Source organism: Tinamus guttatus, unplaced genomic scaffold (assembly GCF_059628265.1).
Source record: "Tinamus guttatus ecotype Peru unplaced genomic scaffold, ASM5962826v1 Tinamus_guttatus_pri_ptg000209l, whole genome shotgun sequence".
NCBI lineage: Eukaryota > Metazoa > Chordata > Aves > Tinamiformes > Tinamidae > Tinamus > Tinamus guttatus.
In genome coordinates, this window is record NW_028288743.1 from 790,605 (window position 1) to 804,651 (window position 14,047).

At 35.2% G+C, this 14,047-nt stretch overlaps 1 protein-coding gene across 1 annotated transcript in view; it reads right to left on the minus strand.

Moving 5' to 3' along the window:
* Window positions 1-14,047, minus strand: part of MALRD1 (MAM and LDL receptor class A domain containing 1) — a 228,689-nt gene that overhangs the window by 116,061 nt on the left and 98,581 nt on the right. Inside the window, exons 25-26 of the mRNA XM_088524317.1 lie at window positions 13,053-13,300; window positions 9,109-9,400 (exon numbers count right to left, since the gene is read on the minus strand). Of these exons, the coding sequence (XP_088380443.1) occupies window positions 9,109-9,400; window positions 13,053-13,300 (540 nt within the window). The remainder of the gene's footprint in view (window positions 1-9,108; window positions 9,401-13,052; window positions 13,301-14,047) is intronic.

The window sequence follows — 14,047 nt, forward strand, 5'->3', positions numbered from 1 at the left end:
CAAGGCTTTTTAAAATCTACAGTACATCACTAAATCTTTCTGTGTTCATAAATTGGTAGATTGTATCTTATATGGAAGTACAACACTAAATATTGACTTGGTAAAGCAATCTCCCAATCTCCCAAATTAGCAATTTCAACTTTTTTTTTTTTTTTCTTCCACTAGGAGTCAAATCTCACAAAACTCTGAAATTTCCTTCAGGGACTGAAAGGAAGAATTCTACTTTTCCTGGGTTATAGCAGCGTGATTATTTTAGCTGCACAGCTGGAGCGAGGCTTTAGCTCCAGCTTCGCAGTTTTTCAAATTTCAGGTAGATGCATGGAAAGCACGTGAAATTCATTCTCTTCGTGTTTTCCATCTGCGTGCATCTGTACATGCCCTAACAGTCACTATGCAGAACTATACAAGAATCCTTCACAGAAATTGATTCTAATAGAGTCTAAAAGCTATAGGACGTATATGAATCCAGGTCTTCTCTCCCTGCCTGACACAATACAACCTGCAATAGCTCTGCCACAGGAAGGATATTTGCTCATTGTATCTGGAAAGACAAGATTTTCAGTTAAGATAACATTTGTCGCAGGATTTGTTATATTGTTGCAAAAGAGGTAAGAATAACAATACCTCTTGGATAGTGAATCTTTATGTACTGTGCCAAGCACTGTTTGTTTCCTGATTGCTAGACAAGGTGATTTGTTATCTCTCAGACTAAATAAATTTTATACATCTCAGTAAAGCATTTGTGTTAAGCATTACCAATAAGAAGCTTTAGAGGCTTAAGACAAAATCATGTCAAAGCTTATAATCATCCTGATCATTTTGGCTACAAAGAGAACATACACTATGGAATAATTATAACTTACTATTGATGTTGTCACTTGAAAAGAGCCCCGTGTAACTGTTTTCTCAGTTGGGAAATATTTTCTTTAAAAAGGATGTTTTGCTGGCACAGATCATTTGCATGTGTACTGCCTTTTTACAAAAGCATGAAAATGTCAGAATACCACACACAGAAATATTTCAGCTATGTTTCCCAAGTTCACAGTCACAGATGTTTTGAGAGTTAGAAGTACAGTATTGGATACACAGACATGCAGAGCAGAAGCAAGTGGGTCTGTTGGGAGGGCCAGGACAGGTGTAACTCCTGTCCTGAGGGACAGGCTGTGTTCCTTTTAATTGCTGGTAATGGATAGTTGATTTTTACTTGATAATGGGCTATCAGATAACCTATCAGAAGCTTCCTTCTGCCCATGAATGTAACATATCTGTTATTAAAATATTAACATAGAAGTATTAAATGAAAAGAACATTCAGTAAGAGACAGAATGATATTTTCTAGTTAAATATTCATTTTGCATGATTATTCTTTCATCTAAAACTGAAGAATCTAATGTTTTAAATATCTTCATTCTTCTTTCCCTGCCTCTCTGTAGCCCTGCTCATAGGGTAAAGTATCTTGTTATTTCCATTACAATTTTTGCTACACAAGAAAAATAGCCAGTGCTTACAACTAAACTACTATTTAAGTAGTTAATTATATGAAATATGTATAATGATATACATAATTATATATGACCAGTTTGATGGTTTTTTGATCCTTCTTCTATGATTGCTTATCCCACTATACGACTAGTGTTTCATCTTCCAGTGTCATTCACTTCCACTATCTAGTTAAATATCATGTATTTGTCTTGTAAGACTGCTGCTAGAACTTTACAGGAAACTAGGATACTTTTACGAAAACAACACCCAACTCCAGCAATATTTCACAGACATTCTCTCTCTTATTCACTGAAACTTGTATCAGATTTTTTTTTGAGGTAACACCCTATCTTATGACATAATCCCCAAATTCATCACATACAACAGGTTTCTTTATTTTTAAGCACATTCTACTTTTTGACAAAATATGTAAATTATCCTTTATATAACCTCAAGCTCAGTTGCATAAATATCAAGGTAAGGGTATCATATAAAATATTTATAGACATTATAGTTCATAAACACTTCATCAAGATAAGAGAAGTATTACTGCACTATATGCCTGTGTAAAAAACATCAGTGTTTGACAAATCACATGCAGTACAAAAGTCTTATCATTAGTTCAGTCACACTAAAGATATTATTAAGAAATTAAAAATATCTTCAAAGCAAACACAAATGAGATAAGAAAGTAAGTTTGAAAAAATTCCTCCCTTACCAGCTATGAAATATTTTTAATCTCTTAATTTCTAGAATTTGAAATGAATATCGTCAGTTTTTAATTTTTTATCAGAAGCGAACCCAGCATCGGTGACCATCTTTAGCCTTTGCTGTTATCCTGCTTCATGTAACACTATATTTTGACATCGGCTATCTGAATAATACTGGGTTGATGTAACTGTAGAAAATTTTCTGAAAGCTTTCTTTCCCTACTTTTGCTTTAGACATTCACTAGTAATACACACAGTAATACTGACTGTGTTTGTTAGTTTTCATAGTACCGCCTGTCAGGGATCATTTAGTCTGAGTGTAATGTCTTTAATCTAAAGTAGTGCCTCCTTAGTGTTTTCAGCCTCGAGCACCTGCACTATCCAGGCCTGCTGCAGTTTTACTGTAGCTCCCTGCGCAAGAATGGCACTAACCTATCCTGAGTGCAGGCAGCCAAGGAAGAGACTGAGCGCTCCATGTGACGGCTTGTGGTGGTAGAGGCAAGAGGGCTTCGAGGGGAGGAGGTTTAGGATAGAGCAGAAGGATATAAAAAAGACAGAACAAGATCTAGTCTCTCTGTAACGGGTGTGCGAAAGGGAAGTGGTAACACAGCCACCCAGAGCAGCAGTTTGCAGTCACTGATTAAGACAAGACATCATGCACAAGTACACATGACAACCCGTTAGCCAAAACTAAAGGAGTGTGTGCCACATCCCGCAGATGAGATCCTGCATCTGCCTTATGCAAAATGTTCTGTATCTTTCAGCATCCCGAGACTGACTGACTTGACCAGCTGATCACAGTTACATCACTTGGCAGCCTTTCCTATTTAAGCTAGCAGCAAGACAACTATCTTTCTATTTTTATTTTTTTGAAAATGCAGTAGTCCAAACCAGCCTAGGGTAAGAAAGAATGGTAAGAGGTGATGAAAGTAAAATTAAAGATTCTGGAAACAGCTCTAATATAAAACCTTAAAGGGCATTCACCTCACAGGCTAAGTTCCCATTAAAACTGATGGAGTTCTACTCAGCACAATCAGTAGAACTGAAAGAATGATCATGTCAGGCTAAAACAGAAATCAATAGCTTCATTTGATTACCCTACACAGAACATCTTAAAAAGTGTAATTTGTGTCCGAAGTGGCTGGTCAGCTAAAAAGTAATAGGGCACATTGGTTATAATGGGAATTCAGACACAATACACCTAAATGTTGATGTCTCATTTGATTCTTAATTTTCAGCTGAACCCAACCATAAATATTTCAAATTTCTTAATATGGATTTAATATGGATTAAATATGCCTAAAGATTAACTGTGCACACTAAACTTTTTCTTATTTCTCTCTCTCCTACATCTTCCAACTTATTTTTTCACTCATATACCTAAAAATGCAATACTCAAACAAGTGTTTCCTAAAACAAAAAGGTGGAGAAAAGCTTTGCTATTGTTTACTGTTATATTTCCTCCCTTGATAGATAAAAGAAAAAAACAACTGCTTTTTACTATGCTTCAATAACCTTCCATTAATTCTCCTGAAGGACAAGTTCTGATTATCAGTGACATGGTGGTGGCATGGCATGGTGACACTCTGCCTATGTTCTGGGTAGTTAGGACTTTCCACAGATAAAAATTACTTTTTTTTTTTTTTTTTAATCTTCTTCAGTCTCTTCCTCCTATCTGAGACATGTTAGATGATCTGACTTTTGAACACAAACCTAGTGTGGTCTATCCAGCTAGAGAATAGATTGTACGTTTTGACAGCTAACAGCCCTTTTACCCCTTATTTGTACATTAACTTTGTTTATCACTATTTGTTTATCCTCTTGCTAAACAGCAGTTTGGCCACACCTTGTGACTAGGTTAGATGTCTTCTGAGAGAAATGCAGCATCATTCTACTTGGAAGGCATATGCTACTGAAGAGTCTGAGAACAAAATAAGTAACAGCATGAAAACAAAGCTGTGCAATGAAATTCCTCAAACTCTACTTGGTATACAGCCTAGAAAATAAACCGAACTTTCAAATAAAATTTATAAATATGTTGTGCAAAATTATGTTTTCCTCCAATCCATATCATACTGAAAATGTAAACACTGTAACTAGAAAAGCAGAACACAGCAGAAAGTCAAAAGTGACTTTGGTAAGTATGTGCTGAACAGCCTTTTCAAATCCAGCTTGTTTGCTATAGTTGGAGAAGGAGGGAGAACGAACAAACTTGTGCCTTTGAGTTTATCCATATTTGGGAATCTAATTCCAAACCAAGCAGAGAACCCTTGTAGAAATGCAGGTAAGGCATGTCCTATGTTGCATCATTATTTGTCTACCTGCATATGTGTAAGGGAAAAAAAACAGTATTTCCAGTCTAATAAGGGTAATTTATTAGTTTGTCTTTGGGATATCAAGTAGGGTTAGAGCTTTCATGCTCTCAGTTCAGGCACACAGAGGTTGACTTGCATTGAGAATACATACGAAAAGACCTGCGGTAATAATGCCAATATCATTGGCAGTTCTGGAGAAACTTATACACAGTAAATATCTTTTTAGTTAGTTCTCCCAGTATTAGCAATGCTCTTAAATTGAGTTATACTTTGTAGGTACAGTGTTGCTTATTTCTTTTGCCCTTTCAGAAAGTATGGCTTTGGTCATAAAAGCTATATCCCAGCAATCCATTGCCCCAAAGGAACCAGCAGTTTGTACCATGAATGTATAGAGTAAAAGACATGCCCTTTCAGCATGCTTTCTCACATGCTGCTCAGAGAGGCATTTCAAACTTGCAGCCTAGAAAAGTCATTTCTCCTGACCTGAAATGGACATTTGTCTTCGGATGTCAAAGACATACTTCTTTGGATGTCAGGTCTGTGACATGTTTCTAAGAAACATATCTTTGGAGGCCCAAGTGCTAAGGAAAGTTCTGGAAGTGCTAAACTGTTTTGAAAGAAAGAAAAACAACTACTGACAGTGCCCTACTGTGAAAGACCGCAGACAACATTAATCATGTTCTGCTGCCCACCATTCAAAGTCATAATTAGTTATGGGTCAAAAATACGCTGAGTTTTGACTGCTGATCCAAATAGTCTTTGAGATTTACTTTGCATTATGACATTGAAAATATCAGGTTTGGGAAATCCTAGGGGAAACAGTTTGAGATAAAATTATAATAAAGTATTAGAAACTTCTGCAAATTAAATCTTTTTTTAAAAAACTTTTTAAAAAAAGAGAATACCCAAAAGCTCAGGTGCACATCAAAAAGTCTTTTAAATAGTTTATTTGTTTCAGATCCCATTCTCTTGGACAATGCTCAGTGCTAGATGCTTCAGAGAAGGACATCAATGTTTCGTTATTCAATTAGTTATCCATAAAAAGAAATGTCTTTAGTAGAAGACCACATTATGAACTATAGCATGAAAAGGGACTATTCTTTTAATTCTTATAATTATATATTTAGCTAGAATTATTGCCAAGGTTATTCCTATTATGTATCTGTAAAATTTTACAAATCTGACTATATCTATGAGAAGAACCTGGAAAGAGTGATGTTATAAGCAATATCTTTCAGACTTTAGAATGTATAAATGTTTCTGCTAATAAATGATGAGGAATGGGTTTAAGCAATGGGATGAGACATTTTGATGGTGATATTAAGTTATTCGTAGTGGTAAGGCCTAGGAATAACTACGAAGGATAGCAGAAGTCTGTTCTGAGACTGAGTTGCTTGAAGAGGAAGTGTCTAATGCTTTTATGCACAGTAGGACACCCTCCCTGACTCCCAGAGGGACAAATTTTCCCATAAGAACTGTATCATATCTTTCAGTTCTGGGCAGATGTTTTAGAAATCTTATGTGACTTAAATATAAGTAAACATCCTTGGTTAAACAAATAAATCACATCCTGAGTGACTGACAATGGAATATAATGATATGTAAGTAACATGGAACAACACAACACAATTTCACATATAAATGATGAGCTCCAAGCTGACTATCATTACTCAGGAGTAAGTAGGGAGAAGTATGTAGGAGGCAGGGAGAAAAATGAGTTGGTTCCTGCTTGCTTGTTAGGCCCACAGGAGGGCATTAGGTGCTCCAGAGGAAATAAGACTGGAATTGTAACTTTGTCAGATTCAGGGCCATTCTGGGGATCCAGCAGATATAAACTGTCGCTTTTGTGGAGCAGAGACTAATCTGAGCATCTAGACACACCGCAGAGTGCAATAGAAGAGGTATAGAGGGTTGGTATAGAAAGATTGGTGAGCACCAGCCTAAAATAATTTTTTATTGTTTCCCAGGCTCTGGGTTTTGAGAGGCTCTCAGTGACCTGCCACTCCAGCATTGTATCTAAGTAGCATCATGTGGATGGTCAGTCAGCAGCAAGTGACAAAGCTGCCTTACAAAATTGTTTTGTACTTGTCAAGCACTTTCTTTCAGCCTTTAAATACTACCTCATATTTGTCCAGAGGAAAAAAGAAAAAAGAAAACAAATAAAGGAATGCATATTTATTTATTATTTATTTAGAACTTCAGAGTATGGATGCAGGATGGAACTGTTCTACTAGAGCCAGAATCTCTGCTGTAGGGGCACTCATGTGGGCAGCTAATAATTCTTTTCTATTTAGTCCTTATACAACATCAGTTGTCAGGGTACTAAACGATCTACAGAAATAAAAAGCAACAAGCACACACCACCTCAGGATACTTGTATGTCACACAGTCATTGTTATTGCTTGTAAGAATAAGAAGCATCTCCCTCAATCCATGGAATACAATAAGCTCTGTTAATGATTTTCCTTTTTTTTTTTTTTTTTTTTTTAATGAAGGAAGCTCTTAAACTGTGAGAAAGCAAGCTGAATAAGCAAACTTTGGATAATGAGAAGGGGAGGAAAACATTGTGACCATTACTATTTGCCATGCTGTTTCAAGTAGCTAATACCAAACAAACACTCCTTGCAGGTCCTGAGAAAAGGAAACACATGGCTAAATACAACAGAGAGTGCATATTAACTAGATGGAAAAGCATGCGTCAGCATCAATTCTGCACTGTTGCTTTATAAGGAGAAGAAGCCTTAAAAGCCAAGTGTCTCATTCCTAGAGAGGTAACAGATCATGTTCACTTTGTCAACGAAAAAAAAATGGAGACAAGAAAGCAGCAGATCTCTGCTGACTGACGCTCTGCATCCTCAGAGACTTTTAGTAAATTTGAGCAATGTATAGAAGCATTTCATTTTTTGCTGTGGCTCTGTGCATAAACAGAGAGGTCTAGGAGTCAGCATTTTTGGAGCAGATTTCTACAGTCATTCTAACTGTCTCAGATATATAAAGTTATACCACAGATTACATTTCAAAGCTGATTCAGCTACTGTTCAGAATGTTTACTCTCATAGGAATAGATTTCATGCTCAGATTTCTAAACCTCTGTTTCAAGCAATGATCCAAACAAATACTGCTGTTAAATAGCAGATGGAAATTGTAATCCTCAGTGGCTAATTGAAATTTGTGTCCAGGACAAGTGAAAATTGTTGGTGCAGAAAAGACTTTATGCTATGAGGATGAATTCAGACCATTATTTCCAAGTGTTGTGAATCTACAAAATCTTTGAGGTACACCAAGAAATCAAGTCTCTGGTGGCTTTTCCAGAGATTTTAGTAGCTTTTTTATTATGTGCATAAAAGTATTTTGGAACATTCTTTACTACCAAAACCAAAGCTTTGTAAAGTTTCCAGTGTAGCCACAGGGACTTGTCTATACATTAAGTGGATAGAATCTGAAAACATCAAAAAATAAGGAATCAGAAATCTCTGCAACTGCTCTTCTTGGGGTCACATTCATATAAAACTAAAGTTTAACATACCAAATTGTAACAAACAACCATTTGTAATAAATTCCTGTGACTTTTTGACAGAAGTGGGAAAGAATGTATTGTAAGGATTTGGTGACTTATCGGGGATATGCTGGTATCCATTGTCCATCTCTTTGCTGACTGTCTTATGTGCAAAGTACAGTGTAATTTCTTAGGTTTTATGTAGTTTCATCATCATTATTTCCTAGTGTCTGAGCAGTGCTTAATGATATCCTAAAGGGGAAAGCTACTCATTAGCAGCAGTAACAAAGCAAAGCAGCTCACATAAATTAATTATCCTTTCTCCCCGTACTCTTGAAATTGGGAAATATTAATGTTGTTTTATGTATCAGAAAGATGAAAAAGTGAGAAAAAATGACTTGCCACAGCTATAAAGGAGATTTGTAGTAGACCCAAGAACAAAATACATCTCCTAAATTCTAATTTGGGGGTTAAAATTTCAATAGCTCTACTGAAAAATGTGGAAGCATTTGTTCTCTCATGTCAGGAAGAGCCTCTTCTTCACCACTGGTGTCCAAACACCTCTCCAATCAGATTCCATCAGAACTATAATCTTTGGTAAAATCTTTCTGAGTCTTATTTCTCTTGTGCATTAAGTGAGGATGGGGCATAAAACAGCACCAACGCTAGCACTCATCCCAAGGGAACAGGATGCATATGGTGCTTCAGCAGGAATATGCAATAGGGCTTCCAACTAACTAAAAATTATTAATTTGGGTACTTCCCACTGGCATTATGACAATCTGCGCACATTGGCTCTGTCCTTCTTACTTCTATACTTTACTGTATTTTGCAACTATTGACAAATAAATCTGAATTAAGCAGGAGATCGTTTAAGCAAACATGCCTGGACATAGGTCCTGCAAATTCACAAGTGTGAACACAAACAGTAGTTTTGTAGGACAATTTGATTAACATTCTAAACATATATTAGTTTCAAGGTCTCTTTAGTAAGAAATATGTTCCTTTTTTGAAGGAGGGACAGAAAATCAGATAAATCAGACTAAGCTATGCTATTGTTCACTCTTTCCATCCTACAGACATTTCACATGTAATGAAAACATACCTGCAGGAATCACTGCTGTGGGCTCTAGTGGTAAGAATTCCTGGGATGGTAAGCATTCCCTGGATAATGTGAGGTCATCAAGTGCTATGGCACCTCCAAAACCTTTTCCAGCTATCCCTTCAAAGATGACTTGGAAATCTTCATCTCCATCCAGGGTCAGTGCCTTCCTTTGCCAGAAATTTCCCTGGTTTCCTGTAAGAAGGAGGAGGATTTTTTCATGTTCTGCTGTAGTCCTCTGGTACACAATCAGTGATCCAACATGAGCTCCATACATATAGTAATAGAAAAATATCTGTAAGCAAGAATAATAACATTAAGTATAAAATAGGTGATTTGAAACACATTCTATTCTAATCTTTAAATAGAGGGTCACTAGTAGCATTAAGAAGAGTTCAACTTTGCTGATTCAGTTTAATTACAATACACGCAAAAAAAGACTTACTAATGGCAATTTTTTAACTATTCCATGAACCATGATTCCATGATACTTGAAAGCCAACACTGCAATACTGGAACAGCTAATTTTGCATATCTTTGAGTAACTCTCATATGTAAATGTGAAAGAAAGAAAACACTTGATAAGAAAACAAGGGAAGGGAGCAGTGTCAACTACAACACAGGAAGTAACTTCAGCTTACCAACTGTTACACTTTTCTGCCTACAGAATGCTTGTGATACATTATGGCCTACCTAATTACATTTTTTTCTCTAATCTAACATAAAATCTTCTAAGTAGGCCACAGGAACACAAAAGAGAAGGTAAAAGAAAAAGTGTGAGGTCACAGGATTAGAAAATCACAACTTTTTGAGAGAGAAGGGGGAAAGCAGTGATTATAAAGCACTAAAGTAGGATCAAGTACCTACGCAACATTAAAGTCATGGTAAAGAGTAGTTACCATTAATTGCTAAATTATCTTAGTAAGTTATCTGCAATTCAAGAGGACAGGAATTAAAAAGGGATAGTTGTATTTGATCAATATGATACTTAATCTAGTTCAATATCTTATTCTTGACAAAGATCATCATATTTCCAAGAATGTTGTAAAACCATGAAATAAAGCAATTTATGTTATAATATGTAGGAACATGTCTAGAACTCAGATTCCTCCCTAGTCTCATGCATGGCACAAGCCCCAAAGAATGAAGATTCTGTCTTATTTATTATAGCTATAAAAACATAATAGTGAATACTGTGGTACTCATATAAATGTAAAATTATGTTACTTGATGTTACCTCATGCTATGGGATTCCATTTGATTCTGTAGTCTTTTGAATTGTATAAATATTTTTTTTATTATTTTAAAAAGGCCACATTTATATTTAATCTATTTTCTCTAATTATTGAACAGATTATTGAATTATGTTAAAATTCTTTTGAAAGTTACATCAACTTCCAGAACATCTCCTGTACAATGAAATAACTTTTTTTTTTTCAATCGGCATTTGTATGGAAAAACTTTTATTCATCTGCTCATTTCTTGTCCTGTGATAATTTATTCCCTTAAAATCCTTCTCTGAGAAGATTCTCTACTCAATATATATGTACATCATTAAATTATATAATGTTTTTCACTCTTTAGAGTTAGTCTCGATTTCTTTTTACTATCGCTAAACTCTGTTTAATTTTCTGAACAATAATACATTAGAGCAGATGTTTTCATAGCGCTACCCACCACACTGCTTCTGATAGGCCACAGATCCACTAAACTGCTGTGTATGTTTGTCTTTTTATATGATCATTGAATTATCTGCTTTCTTTCCCCCTAATTACTTTTAAAACTTCACATTTATTTGAAGTACCCTAGTGTCAATTACTCTGAAATGTTATTGTATATAGGAGTCAACATATGGATCTTCTGTTCTACCACACCCTTTCTAGGTATATTATATAGTGTTAATTTCAGTCTGAAACAATTATGCATAAATTTATTTTTTAGCATGTACCCAAGTCCTTTCAGGACTGGAGCCCCATGCACACAATCTATGCTTGAACCAGGTTTATGTTACCATGCGTGTGAATGACTCAAGCCCACATTCAGTTCACAGCAATCAGAACGCAGGCTCTCTAATATTAGGTTTCCAAGGTTCCCAGAATATTCTCATTCATTGCTTTGCTGCTTAATCTTTTCCAGTCACTCTTTAAGAATATATCATGGATTTTTGAAAGTTTGCAAAATTGTAACTACTTGTTCTTTCTTTTGTTATTGATTTTCTGATACTGAGATTAACACAAAAAGGTTACAATGTAAGAAAATACAAGAAAAATAATACCTGTGGGGGAAAAAGAAAAACACTTTACTACATATCGTCTAAGGGAATTTTGAATTTAACGATATCTGTCATATTTTTGACTACAACTTTGGCGTTATTCTTGAATTCTTTCAAGAATTCTCAGTGTATGCCATCTGGTCTTGGCTACTTATTTCAAATTAAATTTAGACTTTGTTCTAACACTACCTCTTTCAGTACCACGTTCCCTAAAAATGCTTCATATTCATCAGTTTTAAGGAACAGCTGTCAAGGTAGTATGTCCTCGTATGTCCTGCAGTGAATGTTAATCCAAAGCAGATATTTAAGTTTCTCTGCAGGGTTTACTTTCTCTGACTTTTTTTGTGATATAATTATATAACACTGACATGTTGAGTCTGAATTCTCTATGTTTTGCATATTTATTTTGACATAGTCTCACTTTCTTTCTACTTGTAGTACTACATTTCCTGTCTCTCTATTCTTCTAGAAGATGCAGTTTGGTTTGCAATAGCCTTGTATACAAATCATCCTGTTTGTTTATGTACTTCCCCTTATAATTGCTGAAGTATATTGTTTTCTCTGCATGGTTTACTTTCTCTGACTTTTTTTGTGATATAATTATATAACACTGACATGTTGAGTCTGAATTCTCTATGTTTTGCATATTTATTTTGACATAGTCTCACTTTCTTTCTACTTGTAGTACTACATTTCCTGTCTCTCTATTCTTCTAGAAGATGCAGTTTGGTTTGCAATAGCCTTGTATACAAATCATCCTGTTTGTTTATGTACTTCCCCTTATAATTGCTGAAGTATATTGTTTTCTCTGCATAAAACTCTCTTTCCACTGAAGTCGATAAACATTTTTCATTGACCTAAATGAGTCCGAGATTCCAACCTTTAAGTCTGCTGTAATATATGATATGACATCTGCTTCTCTAATAAATACTGGAAAGGAATATAACCAGGATGAAGTTCTGTTTAATGTTTCCTGAATTTAGCAGCATCTATAACGGAATTGTCAAAAAAAGCTGAAAAATTTCAATAGAAAGAGCTGAACAGCATTTTCAAATCAACCAGAACTGTACTGAGTTTCAGGCAACTTAACACTATTTGATTTTCTTTGTAAGTATGAATATGATCTAGAACGGACCCAGAGGTAAAGGACTGGCTGATTTCAATGTAGGTGTCACATGAATACGAAATAAATCTGTTTATTCTGCATCCAATGCTCCAATGAGCATTGTGCTATGATTGCATAATCAGTTCAATTCAAAGGCTTTTTTTTTCTTTTAAATGACTCCTGTTCATCAAGATCAGTCTCATGAGAGATCCAATAAGATAATAAGACACAGTAAGATAGTAAACTCACAACTGTGCACAAAAATCTAATATAAAACAATTAAATAATCTGTTTTGCTGGCACAAACACAATGAAATTTTAAATCTTCTATAAACATAAAGACATTGATATTGTCTCTCAGGAAAGTTACTTGGCTAGTATCTCCCATAAATGGGTAGACTAAGAATTCCAAATGGCCTTAGTTGCTCTAAGTTGGACTGCCAAGTGCCTATTATATGGCCAGAACATCGAAGAGCCCTTGAGCTAAATTATAGATAACTGCATAAAATTAGATAGCCAATAAATACTCATGTATATTGTTATTCATGCTCATACCATACTCCCACATACCTTGCAGTTTTTACTCCTTCTGCTTAGCACAGGACTAGAAATCCTGGCTTTCTGTCCTGGCAACTGAGGAAATGAACTCTTTATAAAGATGTAGTGTCCAGATGGCTCTTGCAAGGTATGATCAGCAGCTGGTCCTGGGCTCAGTCTTGGAACACTGCTAGTTCTGAGGTTCCAGTCAAAGTCATCATTTTCATCTTGCTTCCAGTCACAAAGATCAAACTCAAAATTACAATGCCCCATACATGTGCCTGAAAAGACATTTACACACACGGAGATTTTGTTTTCGAAAACTGTTATGTAGAATGTACTATATAGCCACCACTATAACCCCCTAAAAAATTGCTTCTAGAGGAAAAAAAAAAACCCACCTACACAATTTTTAAAAAGAGCATTTATAATGCTCTGGGATATAATAATGGTAAGATAAACTGCTGATATGAGAGGTAGGTGTCTTCACTCCCGTTTTGGTCAACAGAGTTCTAGCTATAAAAGTAAGGAATTTGCAAATTTATTCTGAAGCTGACTAGCTCTTTAGATTCTTACAGACAGAAGCTGATTGGTGACTGTAACACCGTCATGGACATGTAAGCTCTTAATAATTATTTTTTCCAGTAGGATCACTAACTTTTTCAGTTACCTCTTGTTTAAATTATTTTTTATTTCTAACTGTTTGCTTCCTAAAGAATTCACACACACATTTTATTAGCCAATATGGAAACACAGATGATTATCTGCACTTCTCCTTGAATTCTATTTAAAGCCTAGAAAAAACCAGCAAACTAACATTAATTGGTTGATTTTCATATGCCATAAAATGCATGTGCTAGAGCTATAGCTGTATTTTTCAGTGTAGAAAGTCAAAATAGTCCACATGGTAAATTAATTCCACACATAAATTAAAGTCAATTACAGTATTACAAAAGTTACATATTTTCCTTTTTTTTTTTTTCCCTGATGCATCTATAACCTCATTATAGTGATTACCAAGCAAATCT